The sequence below is a fragment of the Gossypium arboreum genome, chromosome 6, assembly GCF_025698485.1.
Source record: "Gossypium arboreum isolate Shixiya-1 chromosome 6, ASM2569848v2, whole genome shotgun sequence".
Classification (NCBI taxonomy): Eukaryota; Viridiplantae; Streptophyta; class Magnoliopsida; order Malvales; family Malvaceae; genus Gossypium; species Gossypium arboreum.
In genome coordinates, this window is record NC_069075.1 from 101,170,034 (window position 1) to 101,196,971 (window position 26,938).

Genomic DNA, 26,938 nt, shown 5'->3' on the forward strand with positions numbered 1-26,938 from the left:
CTTTAATTAGTTATCAATTTAATTATTGTACTTTAATTAGCTATCAATTTATATTTAATATTTATAACAATAAATTTTTACAATTTAATTATTGTACTTTAATTAGCTATCAATTTGACGATATTCTTGATCAAACTTTAGTATGTTTCGTACTAGTCTCATAAATATTAAATATTAAATATAAATTTTTACGGGCTTGGTTTACGGAAATGGGATTCCGAAACGACCGTTTTTGACACCATTGGCTTTTGGGGCGTTAGAATGAAATTGTAATCTTAAGGTTTTACTATTGATTATTTATTTGATTTAATTTGCATTACTTATTTCTATTTACTTTTAAATTAGTTAGAAAATTTTATTCTCGATTAATTTGGATAGGTTCTAAAGTAATATTTGATGATTGGCAATTTGATTAGCAATAGCTCTTTGTGGGATCGATATTTTATACTACTTGGAATGATGACACGTAAACTTGCATATGCGATTTTCGATCAATAAGTTTTTGGCGCCTTTGTTAGGGAGCCAATTGCTAAATTTTATTTTTTTGGTTTTATTTGTAGGTACCTTTGGCTTTTGTATGAGCAAAAGTCAAAATCTAGATTTGCTACCACTTGATTTGGAAATTGAGAGAACTCTACGAAGATTGAGACGTTTAAGCATTAATTTCAAAGTTGAACACGAAGAGTCAATAATAGTTGAGAATAACAATGTAAATGAGCAAAATACTGCATGCTATCCCTATTGTACCTAGGTCTATCAAAGACTATGTCATACTGCATGTCGAAGGGCTTCGTACTAGTATTCGCTTTTGATAACGGGAGCAAACAATTTTGAGATTAAATCAGCAGTCATTCAAATGATCGAAGCTAATTAGTTCTCTGGTTTTTCTCATGAACATCTCAACCAAAATCTGTGGAAGTTCATCAAACAATGCAATGCTTTCAGATTTAATGGTGTTTTAGTTATATCTTAAGCTGAATTTTAGTTTAAAAATAAATGTTTGATCGAGTGGAGCTCGAGCTTGTCAAGCTTGCTCGGCTCAATTCACCCCAAAGAGATCTTTCAAAAACAAGAATTGTATATTATTTCTCAAGCAAACAAAAACCATGGTGTCCATAACTAAATGAATTGACCATGGTGTCCATAACTAAATGAATTGACTTTTTTTTCAAGACATTAGAGCTTGACAGCAATGAATAGATGTCAACACTAAGTTAAAAAAGTACTAGAATGTGATAGATCTACAACTAAAAAAAATAAAGGGTTGCTCCCAAGGAAGAGAAAGGATATAAACGTCCAAATATTTCAGCAGCCAAGCAGTGAATATTATACCATCCAGCTTGGCTTTTAAGCCACCCTTTCAAGTTTAATCAACCAAAGAGTTGATAGTCCATGAGCAAAATACTTAATTCATTGCACCACCTGGTAGCAAACTTGATAAAGAAGGAACCCCTTGGCTTCTCATTTCCTCTTGAGCTCGCCTCATTTCCTCCGGATCTGTTGGACACACATAATATGTTCAACATATTAGTAAAATTCGACATTTCTAGCAGTCCTTTTTCTTCTTTGTTGAGAGGGGCAGTTTTTTCACTACATTACTCGGACTAGATTCTAAGTGTCGAATACGGGTATTTATCTAACTAGGGTATGGTTAGACTTTTCTAAAGTTTTCCATGGAGGATCATTGGAGGTCATATTCTCATATTCATATGTCGAACATGAGTGTCAAAATGAAGAGTTCAAACAACATAAGTAGAGGCATTCACATGATAAAGTTGTACCCATAAACATAGGGAAAAAAAGGCTCTCTCCACCCAAATCAACTCATATAGCAAGCTAGAACTTTAAGAAATCTACCAAGTCTATGAACTAGCGATAAGAGTACTTTACCCATGTTTTCAACTAATTTGGGCATTAAGAATGCAACAGCCAGCATAAACCCCACCATGAGACCCATTGGGCTTTTGAGAAGAGACATTATGGAGAAAGGTTCCCTAATCTGCAACAAAAGTAGGATAAAGCTTAGGCAAAAAGGATAGATGGTAACTCAAAACAAAAGGAAACATAAACATAAATATAGCAAAAGTTTCCTCAACCTCATAATATTGTTCCTCTCTCAATGGCTCTAAAACCAATTCACTGAGACCCTTCCTGTTTTCTGTCAATGCTGCCTGCACCTTGCCTAGGTTTCTAGCACTAACATCAACTCTAACCTATGTTCAAAGAAACCAACATTAAAGGGGCAAAAAGAAGAGGCCTCATAACAACTTGATGATAAAAAGTCAAGAGACTCATACGAAATAAGATCTTACCGGAGAAAAGAAATAGCCGATTGCAGACACTTCAATCAAATGAGTCCCTGCTGGTATGTTGTGACTTTAGGCATTGTTTACTTATGGAAAACAACATTGAAAGGGTAAGAAAGGAAAAGGTAAACAACTAATAGATAATAGATATTCAATAAGCAATATGCGTAAGAATGATAAATGTTAGGATACAATGAAAAGTATCCATCAGGTCTCAGAAAAGTAATGTTTTGGCCACCATTGAGTAAAACTTTAACGTTGGACATTCTTCCGGGCAAAGCATACCCTTTTGTGCCTGGACCTGCAAAATCAACTCATCACCCTTCTGCATTAAATTAAAATAAAAGCAGTCATCACTTATCACAAACATATCAGAACATCAACAATGTTAGCTATATTGGTTCGTGCTAATTTCCGAAGACTAAAAACAATGCCTCGGTGAAGAAAGATTAATGGAGGTCAATTTCTCGAACGTACAATCTGCACTGAGGCTCAAAGGTGCTATCGGATGAACTGCATGTTTTCATCAAAACCTAGAATGTGAAACATAGTTCCATCTTGCATTAACAGATCACCATCTATTTACACGTTGCAAATCAGCATAAGAAACCAGAACTTAATGCATATGGTACTTTCATTGTAAATTTGTTGAAACAAACATTGTCACAAAAGAACTAATTACAATGCAACAAAGATCCAAAACAGATAAAATTATCATATAAATCGTATAATTTTGCATAAAATCAGTATAAATTAGTCAAATGTAATAAGTTAAGGGTACCTAAACCTTGGGGTATCTTCACTCTACCATTGATGTTGTACGCATTTCGAGACCTTCCAAAAACAGATAAATAAACAAATGGTTAAATTAAAACATAATAAAATATCCGAGAGGAACTAATTCAAATATTCATTCTACGATAATTTTTCTAATTAAAAACAAATTCTAATGTTCAAAATAATTCAATAAGGCAATGCAAATGGAATTAGTACCCTGATGAAAACGATGGTGCGCTGGAGAGAAGTAGGAGCAAAAGCAGTGGTGTGACGGCTGCCATAGCAGCTGAGATTTGAGAGCTTTGAAATTGCAACAATTTGATGAAAATTAGGAACAGATATTTTTGGAAATTTGTTGAATGCTTTGTAATTTTAATTGATGCTACTCACTTGGGCCGAGTTACTGAATCCGCGCCTTTCTTCTTTGACTTCTTCACACATAACTGCCATTTGATTGAGGTCTGAACTCCCTTCAAATTTGCCAATAGTAACTCAATTTTTCAACTTTTGAAAAATAATAAAACAGTTATTTTAACTATTTTCCCTTATATAGGTAACCGAAAAGGAACATGACATTTAATGGTGAGCTAGCTGTCATTTAAATAGTCCCATTTAAGAAGTCTAGGTAGTAGAAGAATAAGAGAAGAAGAAGAGAAAATGGAAGGACTTCGTACCAGCGATTCCCAAGGGTCAAAATCCAGGAACTCAAAGACGATTATGCTTCTACGATACCGACGCCTCCATGGCCAACGTCCTCCACCACATCATGATTGCCGAGGTTCCCACCATAACCATCTTGATGCAACTGCTAAAACCATTGAACTTGGAGTTGTTTTTACAAGAGAAAGCCATAAGTGCTTTGCATTTGAATCCTTTGTGTGTAAAACAATGTTGGAAGGCTTCAACTTCCTTAACTTTGGGGTCGCAAAAGATTTTGACTCAAAAAGACTTGACCCCAAGCAACATTTCAACACATTCAAGACCCTGAAATCCGCATAACCTAAATCATTTTTAGCTCAAAACCCAAGCTCTTATTTAGCTAGATTCACCAGAATCAAGTATCTCAACCTTGTCCATGCTAAAATGGAGTGTTCCTTTTTTCAGGAACTTGAACCAAATGAAGCTAGTTACCTTCGGTGGGTTCCCGGATACAGCTTTTTCCAAAGCTTTTGCAGAGATATCTAAGGGATTTTGGCTCTTGCGGTTTTTTCATCATCAATCCCCTTTGTATTTCTATAACAATTATTACCATTTATTTAATATTTTGAGCTTATACACTTGATTTTGGATAACCCTTTTGTGATATTCGAAAAAAATATTTTTTTTTACTTATTTTTTATGAAGAGAGAGGGATCCCGCTGCTGCCGTCGTCCTTGATGGAGAAGAACCTAAATACAGAGGTGTTCAAAAAAGACTATGGGGTAGATTCACAACTAAGATTTGAGACCCATGGAAAAAAATTTGGGTTTGGTTAGGTAATTTCGATTCCGCCGAAGAAGCGACTTGAGCTTACGATACAACGACTTTGACATTGCGTGTACTGAAAGCCAAAATGAATTTCTGAATCAATCCCTCGAATACTACTACTTTTTCGATCGATCACCACCATCGACGATTATACCCGATAGGTAATTTTCTATTTTCCCTTCTTCTCCTCCTCTTCTTCTTTTTACCATTAACCAATCATTTTTTCTTTTCTTTTTGACCCTTTGACTACTTGTACAACATGATAAAGTTAATTGGCCACGTCAACTATCTTGTTAAGTCTATGATAAAAAATATTAATGAGTGATTGATTTGTTACTTTTCAATAACGTTAATAATTGTTTTGTTATTTTTCGAAAATTGAGTGACTGAATTGAAACCTGAGTCACTTTTTTGTCAGCTACCCGAAAGTTAAATGACTGTTGGTGTAATTTACCCATTTTTAAAAAATAAAATGGGCAAGCCGAACCATTCAAAATTAAAAGTTCCAAATATAATTTCAGCTAAAAGTGAGTACGTTAGGCGGGTTAGGTCGATGAACATTTCTAATTATAACTTAGAATTAGAGTTATTCATAGGCCGGGCTGGATCAAGTAAAAAATTTAGGCACGAATCAACCCGAAAAATGGATCTAAAATTTTGTACAAACCTAGCCTAGATAAATATGTTAAAACTAGAGCCCCACCCGCCCGTATTAAAATTTTTATAAAAATAAATTTTAAAATATAATTCATCATATAATAAAAACATTAAAATAAATATTTCCCAAAAATAAAAAAATACTTAAATAACACTAAGATATGTGCAACCTAGCAAGTAAATACCTCTAAAATAATATCAAAATTAATAATAAAACAAGAGTTATACAATATCCAAATAATAACAACAAAATAATAGTAACATAATAGCAAAATGATAGCAAAACAATGAAAAAAATGATAAAATAGTAAAAAAATAGTAGTAGTTTTTTTTTTTTTGCAAATTCGAGTCGGTTCGACTCTGGGCCAAAAAAAACTTAACCCAAAACTCGTTCCGTTTAAAAAACAAGCTTTATTTTTTGTCCAAACTATTTTTCAGACGAACTTTTAAATCCAGCCTATGAACAAATCTACTTAGACTCATTTTTTTAATGAAATAATATTTTTATAAAATCCATCAAACTTTAGCATTATTGATAAAAATGAATGCTCAAGTATTTGGGGTACTAAAGTTCAAATCCCACCATGTAGATATTATTATATGTGGGCCTTTAGTTTGACTATGTAAAAATTGTCATGTATGGATTTCGTTTAGCTATATTTAATATTTTTATCTGTTTATATTTCATATTTATTTTTAATTCTACTTTATAGTTGTTCAGATATAGATTTATATTTTTTCATCTATTCGTCTATATTACATTTAAAGGATTTATTGAGTTGATATTAACCTTTAACTAATTTATTTGTATTTTTTAATACATACTTTATCATGTATTTGGTTTTTAATTTTTATAAATATATTTATTATATATATTCCCGCATGGTAAATGTGTCATAGTTTAATATATTTTAAAACTTTTTAATATTTGTGACCCTATTTAAGTTTCAAACTTTTTAAATTTTGTATATCAATTTCTTTTTATTTAAAACTCTTTAAGCTTTTTTTTTTCTCTTTGATGTATGAATCAAAGAAAGATGAACTAAGTGTTGATAAAAGTATCAAAGAAGCTCATATATTTATGGGTGGATTGCATTTTAACTCCTCTACTGAATAAATGGATAAATTAACCCTTATACATTTAAAAACGTATAAATTAACCCATCCGTTAAATTTTAAATGTTAAATGATAGTGTGGAACATTAAATTCATGGTGAAAATTATTTTTGATGGGTAAACTATAAAAATGTCACTCAACTATGCCTTTTGTTTTATTTTGTTCACCCAGCTATTAATTTCTTCGATTTAGTCCTATATTTTTCAAAATTATTTTTTTAGTCACTTTGAGTTGATGTGGACTTTTTTAATTGGTCTAGTTACAAAATTAGCCCTATAATATTTACAAATTCTATTACTTTGATCCTAAATATAAAAGTAATTCAACAAATTTAGCCCTCAATGTTTAAAAATTTGTCATTTTAGTTTTAATTCTAAAAAAATCAATAAATTTAGCTCTCAACATTTACAAAATCAGTCAATTCAGTCCTAACTCTAAAAATTTTAAATATATATTGTTAAAAATTCATTTTGTCATTTATAACCCATCAATTAACTCATGTGAGATGTTAAAATAAGAAAAAGAATACCCTCTTTCAAGTCACTTGCAAAAGAACTCTAAAAAGTTGGGATAAAACACAAAAAAATATTAAGATCCAAAAGAAAATAAAGGCATTAAAAACGTTATGTGTTCGGGTAATAATGCATATTCCAAATAGGTTTCAAATCATTTGGTTTGGTCTAGCGTTAAACATAAATTATAGTAAAAGAAATTGCTGCAAGTGACTTGAAAGAGATTACTCTTTTTTTTTTATTTTAATATCTCACATAGGTTAGTTGATGGGTTATTAAAACAAAAATAATTTTTTAAAATAATTTTTATTTTTAGAGTTAGGACTTAAATTGACAGATTTTGTAAATGTTGAAGGCAAAATATATTATTTTTTATAATTAGAACTAAACAGATAAATTTTGTAAATACTTGAGGCTAAACTTGTTGAATTTTTTATATTTAGGATCAAATTGATATAATGTGTAAATATTAGAGGACTAATTTTGTTGCTAGACTAATAAAAAAAGCCCGTGTCAACTTAAAGTGACTACATATTTAATTTTGAAAATTTTGGTGACTAAATCGAGAAAATTAATAGTTGGGTAACTAAAATAGAACGAAAAGCATTGTTGGATGACCATTTTTATAGTTTACCAATAAAAAAATATTTTTCAGTATGGATTTAATATTCTACATAATAATTTAATAGATAAAATTAAATACATTTTTAAATGTATAACGACTAATTTACTCATTTTTCAGTAGGGATACCTAAATGTAAGGACTTCCTTAGTAGCTTTACCCCTAAATGCCATGCATGAAGAGAATAGGATTTTGTGAACTTACCCATTGCAGTGACTATTGCCCTAATTCCATACATCTCATCCTAAGGGTGCGTTTCATCACTATTTGCTATGGTGGCTTTTTTGGCTTTAAACAATTCCTTTGTTTATCATGCTCTTATCTTGTGGCAACTACTATTTGTCGAGTATTGATAATGAATGATGTATAATCCATTTATAACTTAACATTAAACATTTGATTGTGTTGATGCTATAAGTTAATTGGATGTCAACACAATTAAATAATGATGAAAATATATTTATTTTATTCTTAAATTGTATTATTTTAAAGACATTTTTATCATTTTATATATTTTACATAAAAATAGAAAAATACACACATAATAAAATTTTAACCCAAGTCTCTACGGTTCTCAATGTATTTAACTATATAAATAAAATTGTATTTATTATTTATATCAAATTTTATAAATATATTTATTATATAATTATATTTTCCACTTGTATTTTGGGGAGAATTCAAAATTTTTTATTGAATTATGTAATATACCTAAACCCAGTCTAGTAGTTACGGGTATATTTTTCGGGTTCGTGTGTGAAACTAAAATTTATAATTTAATTTAGGAGGTTGATTTCATCTAAAATCGATTAATCAATAATCCAAAAATAAAAATATTTTTGGAAAATTAATTTTAAAGTAATAAAATAATTATTAGTGAAAATAATTAATTTGGGTTGAAAAGAATTTTAAAATATTTTTTATTGGGGTTTAATTTGAGTTGAATTTAATTATTAATTAATTTGGGTTTAATTGTATAAGAAGGGAAAATTTAGAGTATTTATTTGACAAATAAACCTTAAAATTCGAAATTTTGGAGGGAAAGGATTAAATGGTAAAACAAGGGAAATGTGGGAGTGACCATTAGGAAAATTCCCCAATTTTTAAATTCATTGTTTTAGCTTTAAAGACAATGCATCTAGCCTACTTTTCACACATTTACATTATATTAGAGAGCTGTAAATTTCGTTTTCTTTGCATGGTTTTAAAAATATATCATTAAAGAATAGATTCAACCATTTTCCTTCTCAAAATACTCTCTCAACTCACTCGAAATTATTCTCAAAAGTAGCCAAAAATATTCTGAAATTTCTCAAGATTTTTAATCAACGAATTTAGAGTGAATCAAAGGTGATCTTCAATCCTAAACTTATTTTTATGAAGATTAGAAACATTTTTACATGATTTGAGAGCCAATTAAAGGATTGTTTTTATCAATGTCCTCTTCAAAAGCTTAAGGTGCTTTAATGGTGGATTTTGAACTTTGAGAGGAAATCTACAAATCAATGGATGTTCTAACTCAAAATGGATCAATTAAAAGGTTTTTGGTCTTATTTATCAATATTAAACATGATTTGTAAGGTAATTTGAAGAAATCTGAATTTCATCATCTTTTTGAATTAATTTTCCGGATTTTTGTGAAATTGATTTAAATGTGAAATTGATGCTTAGTTTATCTGTAATTGGTTTAGTATTGATGTTTGGAAGTGACTAGGAGGGCTGGAGAGGTCGAATTTGTGAGGAATCGAGTTCTTGACTTGATGTTACAAATCCGGTAAGGTATATTTGAGAATGAATTTTGATTGGCATAGTTAACTAAAAATTGGGTTTAATATAGCTTTGGAAAGGTGGTAATTTCTACTTTACCTCTGTTGAAGCTCCAAATCTTAAAGAGGACCCAAATAACCGGAATTGAATCTTGAAATTGCCTAGTTGATCACTTGTTGTGATAGAATAAAATTGTTTGGTGAGTGTTTCTAAGGGTGATTTGATAAATTGACCCTCAGTTATGTTTAATTAGTACCTTAATTAATTGGTATTAAATGTGTAAAAAATTAAATTTGTATTGAAAAAAAAAGGTAAGTGAATTTTTGGGTGATTTTAATTAAATTAATATGTTTCAATTGGTAATTGATGGAAAATTGGCAAATGAATTGTTTGATTTAATTGGATATTAAATGCTATGTTACATGTTACACATAAGCATCTTGTCACATTAAATTTATCACACTAATGATTGATTTATATGCTATGTTTGATTGAATATATTGGCAACATGCATGGTGGATCCATTAGATATAGTTGACATACCATAGGATTTATAGGTACTCACCTTTATTTGTGACGTTGTGAGCATATGGATCTAGGTGGATTGATTTGTTGGAGTAGATAAGAGAGGGCTAGGCATGACTCTCTACTCAATGGGTTATTTGAGGCACTATAAGGGAGAGCGTGCTTCGGCCCGCTCAACTTGGTGGACTATATTTGATATTTGTGGGATTTCAGAGATTCATTTATTCAATGTATGATCACTCAATTAAGCCATGAGAAATGACTGCCAATATATTTACGCATGATTGTTTCTATATCAATTGATGATTGAAAGTTATGAATGATTGATTTTTGGTATTGAAAATGCTTTTGGAAATTAATTGATATGTTTAATTATTTTTGGTTGACAATTGGTGAATGATTGGTTGTGAATTAAGCATGAATTGGATGTTAATTTACCTGTTGTTTTTATTAACATTCATTGAGCTTTTTAAAGCTCACACCTTTACACTCGTGCAAATATTCGTTGGGATTGATGAGCTGAGGAGCCGAGCAAGAGAGTTCCAATAGATTTAGGCTTGGCAGAGACTTTATTACGCATTTTAGAGACTGTAGTTGGGCATTGTGGAACTCCCGGGAATTAGATTGATTTTGGTTGTAAATGGACTTTGGACATTTATTTTGAATGGTTTTATAATAATTTTGAGGCATGTTTGAGTTTAATTACTGATTGATTTACGGCGTATTGTTGCTTGATAACATGATGATTGATAACACGGTGTGTGAAGCATGAAATTCATACTAACAATTGTTTAAATGAAGCTTCAATGGAGTGGTTTACTAGCGACTAATGTACGCCACTTGTTTGATTTATTTGGTGTTTGATGTGCAAGAAATTAATTGTTTAATTCTATTTAATTGAGGCTTAATTGATGTTAATAAATTCAATTGAAGTTTTTTTATATATGTTAATTAATGGTAGTTAAATTGGGTTTAATTGGTTGCTAAAATATGCAAAATTGGGTTTTAAAACGAGTTTTTTTTGCAAAAATAGGTGAAGTGGTTTTCAGACGGGAGTGTGCCTATCCACATGGGCGTGTGAGGGGTTGCACACGGGCATGTGAAAATTGGAGCTATCACACGGGGGCATGTGGAATTTCCCCATGGGCATGTGCGATCTGCCAAAAAGTTTTTCACGACATGAACACGGGCTGGGGGACATGGGTTTTTGGGGGGGTTTGAATTTTTTCTTTTTAAATTGGTATTCTAATTTGTTTAAGTTATGATTTTAGTCCTGAAAATTTATTAGTCTAATTAGAGCTCTAGATGATAAGGGAACTTAGTAATAATTTACGATTGGTCTCGTAATTGGTAAAATTCGATAGAAACGCACTTAATTTGTAATTTGAAATAGATTCTGATAGATTGTATTTGTTACAATTTAGTCTATAATAGTAAAACTTGAATTAGACATAGAAAATGAACTCAATTTAAGCTGAAATTTTTAGGATTGCAAAATTTTTACTAAAAGAAGGTTGGTAAACATTTAGATCTAAAATCAGATTAGTTTTACTATAGGTGGTAAAATGATAAAATTGCCCTTAAGTTAAATTACTTAGGAAAAGTTTAAAATTGGCCCAAAATTTACTTTTGTGTTAATAGATAACTAATATTTGGATAAGATTGAGGTGTTATAAGGTTGGAGTATGCCTTGGGTGGTCGTTAGCCAGAGAGTCACTTAGGTGGCTAATGTAATGCTTCAAATTCGGGCCGGTCCATCCTAGTCAAGTTTGGGGTGTCACAAATTATATATTTTATTTTGATTGAACAGGTGTTGGTCTTCTAGACAGATATAATAAAGTTAATTAAGATTTAAGAATTGTTAATAGTTACTTTAGAAAGAAAAATAAAACAAAAGAATCATTGATAAATCATGTGAAGTGTGCCTTGCAGTTCGAATTAAACAAATGACAACGTCATGAAGAGGAAGAGCCAATGTCATGATGAAATGACATTGACATCCTCATGAGAAGAACCTATCGTCACGACGGCGCGATGCATGGCGTCCTAGTGAACCGAACATGACGTCACGACGCGACGACATGTTCCCCACTTGACTTGGTTTATTCTCCTAGTTAACCTCTATTAACTTTTTCCAGTCTAAATCTGATTATTCTAGGGATGTTCTAGTAATATATTTACATGAAATTAAGCCTATAAATAGACCATTTAGCAACCCTATACAGTTTAAAATAACAACAACAAAAATTAAGAGATAGTTTGTGGTAATTTTGGGAGAACTCTGTATTATTTCAGATTCGGGTTTGTTTATTTCTCCATTTTGTACACCCTTTTTAGTTTTTACTGGTTTAGTGAAGTTTTTTTTTGCCCATGGTTTTTTATCCTCTTTGGAGGGATTTTTCCACGTAAATATTTGTGTTCAATTTTTTTCGTTTTTTGTTCATGTTCATTGCTTAATTCGAGTTTAACCCAAAAAAATTGGTATAAGTGCTTGGTTTAGTTTCTGCATACAATCTATTCAAAGATGGAAATAAGGTATAATATCAAGAAGTTCGATGGGATAACAAATTTGATGACAAGTTCAAATGACGCCAAGTTTGGTTCAAAACGGTCTGAAAAAGGTCGTTAGAAGGCAAAAGCCAGCGGATGCAAATAAGACAGAATGGGAGGAGCTTGATGTGAAGGCACTGCCAATAATTTAGTTATGCCTTACTAATAATGTATTGTAGTAGGTACTTACAGAGAAGACGATAGAAGCCTTATGGAGGAAGAAGCCCTTCATATGAAAAAGTCCCTCCCAAATTGCTTAGTATTGAAACAACGATTATATACGTTCCGTATGGCAGAATGTGAGTCTATTAGCGCTCACACCAGTGAATTTATAACTCTCCTAAATGACTTGAAGAATGTCAAGGCCAACATAGACCATGAAGATTGGGCTATTTTATTACTTTGTTCTTTGCCCCTTCCTACAAAACTTTTAGGGAAATCTTGATTTATGATAGAGAGAGACTCTTGTTTGAGGACATAATGTAATAGCCTGTTTTGTAGTGGTGTCAAAAACAGTGGTTTCAGGGCCACCAAAACTGACGAGAAAGTTCGTAAATATTATTATTTAATATTTACGAGTTAAACATGGTTTTTAAAAAGATTTTTGATGTGATAAATTATGATTTATAAGTGATTTATTAAGTTTAAGTGGTAAGACCCTAAGGTCAAGTGGTTTTAGAAAATGAGGTATCAGGACCTTGTTTTTATAAACCAACCTGTAAATATTTTTATAAATATTTATAGAGTGTCATTAAGGTGTTATTAAAGTTTCGTTGAAAAATTTTAACGTTTCAAAGGTTAATTAATTAAAAAGGACTAAATTGTAAAAGATGTAAAATTTAATCACTATTTGATTTGAGTGATTAAATGGCTTAATGAATAAAAGTATATGGACTAATATACCATATTATATAGGAGTGGGCGATGGACTTTGTATTATTATGAAAATATGTATGTTTTATTAATTAAAATAAAACATATTAAATGATAATAAAATATATTAAAGATATCATCTTTTACATTTGATTGTTTTGCTGAATTTGAGATAGAAGGAAGCCATTGATAAACCTTCAAGCTTTGGCCAAACTTTATATGATGCATGTAAGTTCAATCTAGCCCCATTTTCAATAATTTTTATGTTTTTAGATCGTTGCAACAAGGTCCAGCTAGCCTGTACCTTCGATTTCGAAATTGTTAAAGATTTTGAATGTTTCCATTGATGATTCTTGTGATTTTTTTATGTTAGAGGATGAATTTGGAATGTTGATTGATAATTAAAAGAATTTTGTTAAGTGATTTTTGATGAATTTATCAATTAAGGACTAATTTGTTAAATTTTCAAGGATTTAATGTGAAATTTTTGCATAAATGGGCTATTATGGATACCATGAACATTTGGATATGATCAATTTTGGGTAAAAATGGTTAATTTGCATGTTTTGGGGCCCAAGGACTAAATTGAATAAAAGTAAAACTTTAAGGGTAATTTTTTAAAAATGTAAAAATGGCCAAATTGCATGACATGAATTTTTTGATTTTATAAATTAATATATTAATAAAATTATTAATTTAGATCAGATCGAGAGGAAAATTGAGGAAAATGAAAAATTATCAAAATGCCCTTGAACCTTAGTATTTCTGCAATTTAGCCAAGTAAGTTCATATGAATTGTATTCTGTATAATTTTGATTAAAGTGAATGCTAATAGGTGATTATATTGTGATTAAATCAATATATATATGTTAGTATGCAATTTATCATGTTATGAAATGACGTAAATCCAACGATGTACGACGATTACCAAGTCCCATTTGAACCTTAGGAATTTGTAGGATACAAATGACATGTCATTAGCGTTACCGATTTCAGCTCGTATGAGCTTACCGTTACTCAGCTCGTATGAGCTTACCGTTACTCAGCTCACATGAGCTTACCATTATTCAGCTCGGAGGAGCTTACCATTATGCAGCTCATAGGAACTTACCATTTATAGCTCGTAAGAGCATATCGATTCATAGCTCGTATGAGCATACGTGTACAAGAATTGACGAATTACAGTTCAGTATACCTCATGTGTGCTACCCAAGTATCCATCGATATTCTAAGTGGTTCAACGAGAAATGTTCTGTTACAAGGCAATATGAGTTCGATACGAACTAATACAGGTATATACATGAAATACATGGAAATGATAGTACATGATTTATTGATATTTTGAAATAGATGATATATGTATATAAAGAAACGGTACGAGAATGATATGTCTCATAACATGTACATATATGAATATCTTTGATATGTTGATACATGGAAATTATGTAAGTTGAGACGAGTAATAAACTCAAGTGTGACATGTTGAGAAAATAAGGTTATCAATGTTGAATTTATATGAAATATGTTCAAGTATGCTAACATGTGTTGTAGTTTGATGCTTAGGCAAGTTCCACGCTATTGGTTGAATGGTATTATGTTTACTTATAAGTTGCGTCGAAATGGTAAGTGCTTAAATGAAAATATACTTGTACTCATGAAAAAGTGGTAAGGTTTAAATTATGCAATTTCTTATGAAATGGCTTATCATGTGATTAATTCGAAAAGGGCTACGTTAAAATGCACTAGCTTGTGGCTATGGTTAAGTGATATGCTTATGACTTGTGTGTTATGCATATGGAATGGGTGTGGAAAGTAATGAAATGAAAATAAAAATAAAGAAATTTGGAAGAATTTAAAGTTGTTTAAAATCCTAATATAATAGGGATAATATGTATAAGTGATGTTATGAATTTACTCATTTCGTGAGTTGTTGAATTTGGTTTCATGAATCGTGTGGTATCAGTATATGATTTGTAACGCCCCGTACCCGAGACCGTTGCCGGAGTCGAACACGAGGTGTTAACGGACTTAATTCATTTACTTACACAGTTCATTTTAAAATTTCCAGACAAGCTGGCTAACTACATCACAGTCACTTTAAAATCATATCTCGAGTTCCAAAACTCGAAAACCGATTCCGTAAATTTTTCCTGAAAATAGACTCATATATCCATCTAAAAATTTTTTTCTAGAATTTTTGGTCGGGCCAATTAGTACAGTTTATTAGTTAAAGTCTCCCTATTTCGTGGTTCGACTAGTCGACCTCGTGTATTACGAATCGATATCTCCCCGCATGAGCTTCAATGACTATGCCGTTTGTCTCTAATAAAACTAGACTCAATTCTGTACATATAATTCATGACTTTTAATTATATTTGTAAAATTTATGGTGAATTTCCAAAGTTATAACGGGGATCCGAAATCGTTCGGTCCTGTTTCACAAAAATTAAAACATCTCACAAAATATAGCTCATATACCTATTTTGCTTCTTCCATATGAAAATAGACTCATCAAGCTTCGATTCCATATTTTATTCATTATTTAATTCCATTTCGCTATTTTTAGTGACTTTTCGGACTCACTTCACTATCGCTGTCGAAAAATGTTTTGTGGTAAATTTTACCTATTTCATGGTTTCCATGGATTAGCTAGTAATTTGACATACATAGGACCAAATATAATCATAATTAGCCATTCCAATGGCTGATCATTTACCTAACATTTTCATACCACTCAATAACCAAATCATAAGACCATGCATATATACACAAAATGATTTTAATGCCATATTCAAATTATACGAGCCATTTTCGTATGGCTATACACACATACATTACCAAAAGGTATTTAATTAACAACAAAAGTCAACCCTATACATGCCATTATCAAAGTTCAACTAAAAATATACCAAAAGGGCTTAGATAGTGTGGACGACTTCGACTTTGACACACGCGAGTCCGATAGCTGACGAACAAAATCTATAAAACAGAGAATTAAAGCAAAAGATTAAGCACTTCGATGCTTAGTAAGTTTAAGTAATGAAATCATTTAAAAGAGTGGCATAATAATATCAAAGTTTACTTGTACCATCATTTGGCCGAATAGTAACATAATTAAGGTACCATTTTTTTTTTATTCATAGCACAAAGGTAAAATCAATATATCCAATAAAATTCAATCTATAGCCGAATCCATTCATCTCAAATTTCTATGTCAATCTCATGCATATACACATACATCTCATGTTTGTGAAATTGAATTCTCTAATTTGGAACTCATACATCATGATCAGATCGTAAATATTTGAATGATTTTAACAATGGTCTAAGCATACCTACCGAGTTGCGTAGTCTTAATTTAAAATCAATTGTATTCTCAACGAGAGTGAGTTACTTACTTGGTTATCTTACAGTAAGTAGCACATGTGATTAAAATTATTCCAACATGTATTATATGATTTCTCGTACGAACACTTATGGGTTTTCACCCTCAAATATTATGCTGGCATAAACATCCTTCGGAATCAAGCCCGATTCTTAGCACTGGCTCAAAAGCCCTTCGAGACTAAGCTCGGATTAGACCACTGGCTCGAAGGCCCTTCGGAACTAAGTCCGGTTATGACACTGGCTCTAAAGCCCTTCGAAACTAAGTTCGGTTATTAGCACTGGCTCAAAGGCCCTTTGAAACCAAGCTTGGATTTAAACCCCGATTAGCATTCACACAAATATGCATATATATATATATCATATCACATCTGGATATCATTCCTGATACTCGAATACAATTACAGCATGTTTACTAACCATACATCATTCGATTCATTAATCCTAAACAAATAACATGATCCTGTTTCGTTAATCCACAAGATTCCCATAACCATTCGGCTACAAGTAAATACCTTACTTATTTATTTTTTCATGTAATTCAAGTAGAATCGTTAGGTCACAAGTTAATTATTATGCTCATAGATAAATAACTGCCTTATTAAATCATAAGCTAAATTTCATTACTCAAAGACTTACCTCGAGTATAATTTGGGCGATTCTGGATAGACTACTCGACCGCTTTCTCCTTTCCTTTATCTGATTTTGATCCCCTTAGCTCTTGAGCTTAAATTTAAACAAATAAATTTATTTAATTATTTTTCACTTGGGCAATTCCATTCAATACATGTATATCATAATTTAAGTACAATGACCTTGTTCAATACTATTTAAACATCATGCATTATCAAATTTCATCAACACCATCTAACTTCATATAGAAACACATATCATCCTAAGTCGGTACACAAGTCAAATGCATCATTTAAATTGTCAAAGTCCACTAAATCTACTATTATAGCCTTATAAGATATATATATATATATTTATTACTAAGTTTAACAAAACATAACATACGACTAAGCAAGCATTCGTACATGAATCATTACTCAACTTTACCAATTGGATAATATGCTTAAGACACCATAAAATACTCCAAATTCTTTTCTCATCAATTCGACTAACTAATTAAATGTTATGACACATTATAAAATAACCTTACAACCACAAAGAAAGTTCGATAATAAGTCACAATTTAGTCATATCTCTCTATCATAATTTCTTCACTTAAACCGAATTAGCAAGCCCATATAGTCTTTGGTCGAATACTATTTAACCCAAGTCATCAAGAGTTTCATTATTTAACACCTTAGATATCAATAGCTAAATATGTTAGTTGTACATATATATATATCATCCAAAACCGAACATAAGAAATTTTCATATATCTAACATTAATTAAATTATTCAAAACCTCACTAGCAAAATATCATGTACTATGCCGAACCAAAAAAAAAAAATCAAACACCTAGCTTATCCATTTCAAAACACTTAACCGGCCTTTGATCAAGACTTTAAACAAAGTCTATGTTCGGCTATCACACATATGGGTATTATTAGTTTAAAGTTTTAACAAGATTAATTTCTTTCATCAACAATCTTTTTGTTTCTTTTTCCATAAAAACTTAAGGGTAAAAAAAAAAAATCAAGTTCTTCTCTTATATACCATAACCGAAAGTTCCATTCAACCATCTAAATTCAAAATTTTAGTATGGGCTAGGTAAAAAGCATGATGATTAACCTAAAACAAACTAAGATTTCAAAAAAAAAAAAAACATAATTTACTAACCTTCTCTTGATTTCAAAGGCCGAATGTCCCCCCCTCTTTTTCTTCTTCTTGTACGGCTAAGAAGAACAAGGTGATACTTTGTTTTCTTCACCCTTCATTTCCTTATTTTAATTACTTTTCCTTTTTATTTATTTATGTCATAAAATATAAAGATACTAACTAATAATTAATACATATTATATGTATATAATCCCATCATGGCCGGCCACTACTTATCATAAATGGAAATTTGACATGCAAACCCATCATTTTTATAACATGCATTAATAAGTCACTTCAACATTTGCCTAACACATTTCTAAATTTTCTCACATAAGTCCTATTTAATAATTTCGCATAAAAATGACAAAAATTGAAGCATGAAACTTTCACACATGCCTTTTTCACATACAAAAACACAAAATTTAATGGTTAATTATTTTTACGACTTGATTTTGTGGTCCCGAAACCACTTTCCGACTAAGGTCAAATTAGGGCTGTCACAATTCTCCCCCACGTAAAGCATTTTCGTCCCCAAAAATCTTACCAGTGAATAAATTTGGGTATCGATCTTTCATAGAGTTCTCGGTTTCCCAGGTAGCTTCTTCGATCCCGTGTTTGAGCCATAACACCTTTACTAACGGAACCCTTTTGTTTCGCAACTCTTTCACCTCGCGAGCTAGGATACGAATCGGTTCTTCTTCATAACTCAAATCAGATTGAATTCCAACCTCCGATGGATTAATTATGTGCGATGGATCGGATCTATAATGTCGAAGCATCGAGACATGAAAAACGTTGTGAATCTTTTCAAGTTTAGGGGGTAGAATCAATCTGTATGCGACTGGCCCAATTCGTTCGGATATTTCATATGGCCCGATGAACCTCGGACTCAATTTACCTTTACGGCCAAATCTAAGCACTTTTTTCCAAGGTGAAACTTTAAGAAACACTTTGTCACCGACCTGATATTCAATGTCTTTTCGTTTTGAATCCACATACGACTTCTGACGATCTGAAGCTACTTTCAGACTTTCACGGATTACTTTTACTTTCTGTTCAGCATCTTTAATCAAATCAACCCCGAAGATTTTACTTTCACTAAGCTCGGTCCAAAATAATGGTGTACGGCATTTACGACCGTACAAAGCCTCATAAGGTGCCATCTTAATGCTTGATTGAAAACTATTGTTGTAAGCGAATTCAATCAAAGGTAAATACCGTTCCCACGAACCACCAAACTCAAGAATGCAACATCTCAACATATCCTCGAGTATCTGAATTATTCGTTCGGATTGACCATCAGTCTGAGGATGAAAAGCAGTGCTAAAATGTAATTTGGTACCCAAAGCTTCTTTCAATTTCTTCCAAAACCGCGATGTGAACCTCGGATCTCTATCGGACACAATAGAAATGGGTACTCCATGTAACCTTAAAATCTGAGATACATACATTTCAGCTAGCCTGTCAGGGGAATAATCCGTACGTACAGGAATAAAATGAGCCGACTTTGTCAGTCTATCAACAACAACCCAGATCGCATCTTTCTTACTTGATGACAATGGCAATCCAGACACAAAGTCCATTGTGACTCGATCCCACTTCCATTCGGGTATCATGATCGGCTGAAGTAATCCTGAAGGCACTTGATGTTCCGCTTTCACTTGTTGACATATCAAAAACTTCGAAACAAAGTCAGAAATGTCTCGTTTCATACCATGCCACCAAAACTGACGTCTCAGGTCGTTGTACATTTTCGTACTCCCCGGGTGAATTGACATACGGCTACAATGTGCTTCGTTCAGAATCATTGAAATAAGTTCTGAATTTCTTGGAACACACAATTGACTTCTGAACCTCAAACAATCGTCATCATCTATTTGAAACTCTGACTCCATATTCGAAATACATTCAGCCCGTTTTGCAACCAATTCATCATCGACATTCTGAGCTTCACGAATTTGATGAATCAACAACGGTTTAGCCCTTAATTCTGCTACTAACCCCTTAATTCTGCTACTAACACATTATCGGATAGAACAGACAAGTGTACATTCATCGCTCGTAAAGCAAACAGTGATTTACGACTTAAAGCATCCGCAACCACATTAGCCTTTCTCGGGTGATAGTCAATGACAAGCTCATAATCTTTTAACAACTCAAGCCAACGTCTTTGTCGTAGATTCAAATCTCTTTGAGTCATAAAATATTTGAGACTTTTGTGATCCGAAAATACATGGCACTTCTCACCAAATAAGTAATGTCGCCATATTTTCAAAGCGAATACGATGGCAGCTAATTCAAGATCATGGGTTGGATAATTTTTTTCATGCGGCTTCAATTGCCTCGACGCGTAAGCTACAACTCGACCTTCTTGCATCAACACACAACCCAACCCAAGTAAGGATGCATCACTGTAAATGACAAACTCTTTACCGGATTCGGGCTGTACCAGTACCGGAGCTTCAGTTAAATAAGTTTTCAATAGATCAAAACTTTTCTAACATTCTTCTGACCATTCAAACTTAACATCTTTCTGGAGTAGTTTCGTCATTGGGGTGGCTATCATCGAGAAACCCTTTACAAAGCGTCTGTAGTAACCGGTAAGTCCCAAAAAGCTCCGGACTTCAGTAATATTCCTTGGGGGCTTCCAATCAAGTATGGCTGATATTTTTCCTGGATCAACTCTAATACCCGATGCAGATACCACGTGTCTCAAAAAGCTAACTTCTTTCAACCAGAACTCACATTTACTGAATTTAGCATACAATTGCTTATCCCGTAAAATCTGTAACACTAATCTCAGGTGCTCAGCATGTTCAGTTTCATCTCTCGAATAGACCAGAATGTCATCGATAAACACAACTACAAACCGATCCAAATATGGTTTAAAGATCCGATTCATCAAATCTATGAATACCGCAGGGGCATTAGTGAGCCCAAACGGCATCACTAAGAACTCATAGTGACCGTATCTCATTCTGAAAGCAGTTTTGGGTATATCAGAGTCTCTAACTCGCAACTGATAATAACCCGACCTCAAACCTATCTTCGAAAATACAGAGGCTCCTTTCAGTTGATTGAACAAATCATCAATACGCGGTAACGGATATTTATTCTTTATTGTCACTTTATTCAACTGACGATAGTCGATGCACAGTCTCATGGTTTCGTCCTTCTTTTTCACAAACAAAACTGGTGCGCCCCAAGGTGAGAAACTCGGTCGAGTGAAACCTCTATCCGTCAACTCTTGCAACTGAGCTTTCAATTCCTTTAACTCGGTTGGTGCCATACGATACGGAGCTATCGAAATCGGTGTAGTCCCAGGTACAAGCTCAATACCAAACTCTACCTCCCGAACAGGTGGTAAACCCGGTAATTCTTCGGCAAAAACATCCGGATATTCACAAACCATCGGCACAGATTCAGGCTTCTTTTCTAACTCTTTATCATCAAGTACATACGCAAGGTATGCTTCACACCCCTTTCTTACATATTTCTGAGCCAACATCGATGATATTACAGCTGGCAACCCATTCAAGTCAGTAGACTCAACTCGAATTATCGCGTTATTTACACACCTCAAATCAATGGTTTTTCTTTTGCAATTTACAATTGCATCATGTACGGTCAACCAATCCATACCGAGGATAACATCAAATTCATCAAACGGTAAAAGCATTAAATCGGCCGGAAAACAGGAACCTCGAATTACTAGGGGACATTTCTTACACACTTTGTCAACAAGTACATAACGACCCAAGGGATTCGATACTCGAATTACGAACTCAGTATACTCAACAGGTAAAGTCTTATTGGATGTTAAAGTCTCACATACATATGAATGAGTAGAACCAGGGTCAATCAATGCAATCACATTAGTATAAAAGAGAGTGAAAGTACCGGTAATAACATCTGGCGAGGAAGCATCCTCTCGTGCACGTATAGCATAAGCTCTAGCAGGAGCACGAGCCTCAGATCTAGTTGTAGCATCTCTAGATCCTCTCTGACTGCTACTAGGATTTCTCGTATTTCTAGATGGTCTACCTCGAGCAAGAGTAGCACCGGCTTCCCACTCGATTTACATTCTGTTCGAGACAATCTCGGGCAATCTTTAATAAAGTGGTCACTGATCCACACTTATAACAGAGTGGTCATGGAATCTACAACTCCCGAATGCCATTTACCACAATATCGGCACTCTGTCTCCGTCTCGACGATCATTTCCAACACGGCAACCAAGTGACTCACAGACTCACGTGGGGTCGATCGCGATCTCGTCTGGAAAAACCGAAGTGTCTTTAGATCGGCCTAAATCATCTCTAAATTTCTTCGATGATGTTGAAAGGGCTTTCCGAAGATCTCTTACTGAAACTCCTTTGCTCCCATATCGCCTTTTCTTTTCTCCTCATCGAGCTCTTCGCTTTGCAAGCTCGCTCGACAAGTACTACAAATTCTCTGATTTCTAAAATGCCAACATACAGTTTTATATCTTCGTTCAGTCCATCTTCGAAACATTTACACATTATAGCTTCTGAAGAAATGCATTCTCGAGCGTACCGGCTAAGCCTCACAAACTTTCATTCATAATCAGTAACCGACATGGAACCTTGTTTAAGTTCAAGAAATTCTTTCCGTTTTTGATCAATGAATCTCTGGCTGATATACTTTTTTCGAAACTCGGTTTGGAAAACCTCCCAAGTTACTTGCTCTCTGGGCACAACAGAAATCGACGTATTCCACCAATAGTAGGCAGAATCACGTAGCAAGGAGATAGTACACTTTAGGCATTCATCGGGTGTGCAAGATAGTTCATCAAGTACCCGAATAGTGTTGTCCAACCAAAATTCAGCTTGCTCGGCATCATCGCTGTCTGTAGCTTTAAATTCAGTAGCCCCGTGTTTTCGGATTCTATCAACTGGGGGCTTATTTAACCTCATCTGGTCAGTTATCGGAGGTATCGCAGGTGCAGGGGTTGTATTAGTCGGGAGTGGGGGTTGTGGAACAGCCGTATTAATTCGAATATACTGATTGAACCAATCATTCATTACGCTATAAAAAGCCTGTCGAGCTTCATCGTTCTGATTACTAGCAATAGGTTGAGAGTCCATTGGTGCTGTCCCTTGCGCGGGAGCAGGCGCTACACTCTGAACATCATCAGCTACCGTTCGGTCGGGATCGGGATCCATTACTATAAGTAAACACATTTTTAACTGTCAGAAATCACCACACTATCAAATAAACACATAATGGCATGTATAGCTAAACTCAAACGTATTACGGTAGTCTTAGAATTGACTAAACCGTAGCTCTGATACCAATAAAATTGTAACGCCCCATACCCGAGACCGTTTCCGGAGTCGAACACGAGGTGTTAACGGACTTAATTCATTTACTTACACAGTTCATTTTAAAATTTCCGCACAAGTCGGCTAATCGCATCACAAGAACTTTAAAAATCATATCTCGAGTTCCAAAACTCGAAAACCGATTCTGTAAATTTTTCCTGAAACTAGACTCATATATCCATCTAAAAATGTTTTTCTAGAATTTTTGGTCGGGCCAATTAGTACAGTTTATTAGTTAAATTCTCCCCTGTTTCCTGGTTTGACTACTCTGACCTCTGTGTATTACGAATCAGATTTCTCCTTGTACAGAGCTTCAATGACTATGCCGTTTGTCTCTAATAAAACGAGACTCAATAATGAATCTGTACATATAATTTATGACTTTTAATTATCTTTGTAAAATTTATGGTGAATTTCCAAAGTTATAACAGGGGATCCAGAAATCGTTCTGGTCCTGTTTCACAAAAATTAAAACATCTCACAAAATATAGCTCATATACCTGTTTTGCTTCTTCCATATGAAAATAGACTCATCAAGCTTCGATTCCATATTTTATTCATTATTTAATTCCATTTATGCTATTTTTAGTGACTTTTCAGACTCACTTCACTACTGCTGTCTGAAAAAGTTTTGTGGTAAATTTTACCTATTTCATGGTTTCCATGGATTAGCTAGTAATTTGACATACATAGGACCAAATATGATCATAATTAGCCATTCCAATGGCTGATCATTTACCTAACATTTCCATACCACTCAATAACCAAATCATAAGACCATGCATATATACACAAAATGATTTTAATGCCATACTCAAATTATACGAGCCATTTTCGTATGGCTATACACACATACATTACCAAAAGGTATTTAATTAACAACAAAAGTCAACCCTATACATGCCATTATCAAAGTTCAACTAAAAATATACCAAAAGGGCTTAGATAGTGTGGACGACTTGACTTTGACACTCCCGAGTCCGATGGTGATTTAACAAAATCTATAAAACAGAGAATTAAAGCAAAAGATTAAGCACTTCGATGCTTAGTGAGTTTAAGTAATGAAATCATTTAAAAGAGTGGCATAATAATATCAAAGTTTACTTGTACCATCATTTGGCCGGATAGTAACATAATTAAGGTACCATTTTTTTTTATTCATAGCACAAAGGTAAAATCAATATATCCAATAAAATTCAATCTATAGCCGAATCCATTCATCTCAAATTTCTATGTCAATCTCATGCATATACACATACATCTCATGTTTGTGAAATTGAATTCTCTAATTTGGAACTCATACATCATGATCAGATCGTAAATATTTGAATGATTTTAACAATGGTCTAAGCATACCTACCGAGTTGCGTAGTCGTAATTTAAAATCAATCGTATTCTCAACGAGAGTGAGTTACTTACTTGGTTATCTTACAGTAAGTAGCACATGTGATTAAAATTATTCCAACATGTATTATATGATTTCTTGTACGAACACTTATGGGTTATCACCCTCAAATATTATGCTGGCACAAACATCTTTCGGAATCAAGCCCGATTTTTAGCACTGGCTCAAAAGCCCTTCGAGACTAAGCTCGGATTAGACCACTGGCTCGAAGGCCCTTCGGAACTAAGTCCAGTTATGACACTGGCTCTAAAGCCCTTCGAAACTAAGTTCGGTTATTAGCACTGGCTCAAAGGCCCTTCAAAACCAAGCTCGGATTTAAACCCCGATTAGCATTCACACATATATGCATATATATATATCATATCACATCTGGATATCATTCCTGATACTCGAATACAATTACAACATGTTTACTAACCATACATCGTTCGATTCATTAATCCTAAACAAATAACGTGATCCCGTTTCGTTAATCCACAAGATTCCCATAACCATTCGGCTACAAGTAAATACCTTACTTATTTATTTTGTCATGTAATTCAAGTAGAATCGTTAGGTCACAAGTTAATTATTATGCTCATAGATAAATAATTGCCTTATTAAATCATAAGCTAAATTTCATTACTCAAAGACTTACCTCGAGTATAATTTGGGCAGTTACGGATAGACTACTCGACTGCTTTCTCCTTTCCTTTATCTGATTTTGATCCCCTTAGCTCTTAAGCTTAAATTTAAACAAATAAATTTATTTAATTATTTTTCACTTGGGCAATTCCATTCAATACATGTATATCATAATTTAAGTAGAATGACCTTGTTCAATACTATTTAAACATCATGCATTATCGAATTTCATCAACACCATCTAACTTCATATAGAAACACATATCATCCTAAGTCGGTACACAAGTCAAATGCATCATTTAAATTGTCAAAGTCCACTAAATCTACTATTATAGCCTTATAAGATATATATATATTTATTACTAAGTTTAACAAAACATAACATACGACTAAGCAAGCATTCGTACATGAATCATTACTCAACTTTACCAATTGGATAATATGCTTAAGACACCATAAAATACTCCAAATTCTTTTCTCATAAATTCGACTAACTAATTAAATGTTATGACACATTATAAAATAACCTTACAACCACAAAGAAAGTTCGATAATAAGTCAAAATTTAGTCATATCTCTCTATCATAATTTCTTCACTTAAACCGAATTAGCAAGCCCATATAGTCTTTGGTCGAATACTATTTAACCCAAGTCATCAAGAGTTTTATTATTTAACACCTTAGATATCAATAGCTAAATATGTTAGTTGTACATATATATATATCATCCAAAACCGAACATAAGAATTTTTCATATATCTAACATTAATTAAATTATTCAAAACCTCACTAGCAAAATATCATGTACTATGCTGAACCAAAAAAAAAATCAAACACCTAGCTTATCCATTTCAAAACACTTAACCGGCCTTTGATCAAGACTTTAAACAAAGTCTATGTTCGGCTATCACACATATGGGTATTATTAGTTTAAATTTTTAACAAGATTAATTTCTTTCATCAACAATCTTTTTGTTTCGTTTTCCATCAAAACTTAAGGGTAAAAAAAAAAATCAAGTTCTTCTCTTATATACCATAACCGAAAGTTCCATTCAACCATCTAAATTCAAAATTTTAGTATGGGCTAGGTAAAAAGCATGATGATTAACCTAAAACAAACTAAGATTTCAAAAAAAAAAAAATTAACATAATTTACTAACCTTCTCTTGATTTCAAAGGCTTAATGTCCCCCCCCCTCTTTTTCTTCTTCTTGTACGGCTAAGAAGAACAAGGTGAT

General features: G+C 32.9%; 1 protein-coding gene and 1 long non-coding RNA gene across 2 annotated transcripts; both read right to left on the reverse strand.

The window, feature by feature from the left end:
- Nucleotides 1-1,183: 1,183 nt before the first annotated feature.
- Nucleotides 1,184-1,989, reverse strand: LOC128293692 (uncharacterized). The gene is made up of 2 exons (XR_008283866.1): nt 1,891-1,989; nt 1,184-1,497 (listed from the first exon to the last, which is right to left on the reverse strand). It is a non-coding gene; the product is annotated as an uncharacterized LOC128293692 (long non-coding RNA).
- A 5-nt stretch (nt 1,990-1,994) lies between these two features.
- LOC108484943 (ER membrane protein complex subunit 7 homolog) lies at nt 1,995-3,366 on the reverse strand. Its single transcript, XM_053029348.1, has 5 exons — nt 3,300-3,366; nt 3,094-3,140; nt 2,499-2,607; nt 2,313-2,376; nt 1,995-2,213 (listed from the first exon to the last, which is right to left on the reverse strand). Exons 1-5 carry the CDS (start codon nt 3,362-3,364, stop codon nt 1,995-1,997), a joined length of 504 nt encoding a protein of 167 aa, XP_052885308.1. The 5' UTR covers nt 3,365-3,366.
- Nucleotides 3,367-26,938: the final 23,572 nt, after the last annotated feature.

What these genes read in the sequence shown, in the direction of transcription:
- LOC108484943 (XM_053029348.1), bottom strand. Translation starts at nt 3,364, where the DNA reads ATGGCAGCCGTCACACCACTGCTTTTGCTCCTACTTCTCTCCAGCGCA. An exon ending in TAGAGTGAAGATACCCCAAG is followed by an intron (nt 2,608 to 3,093) that starts GTTTAGGTACCC and finishes TTGATTTTGCAG; the next exon opens with GTCCAGGCACAAAAGGGTAT. An exon ending in TCGGCTATTTCTTTTCTCCG is followed by an intron (nt 2,214 to 2,312) that starts GTAAGATCTTAT and finishes CTTTGAACATAG; the next exon opens with GTTAGAGTTGATGTTAGTGC.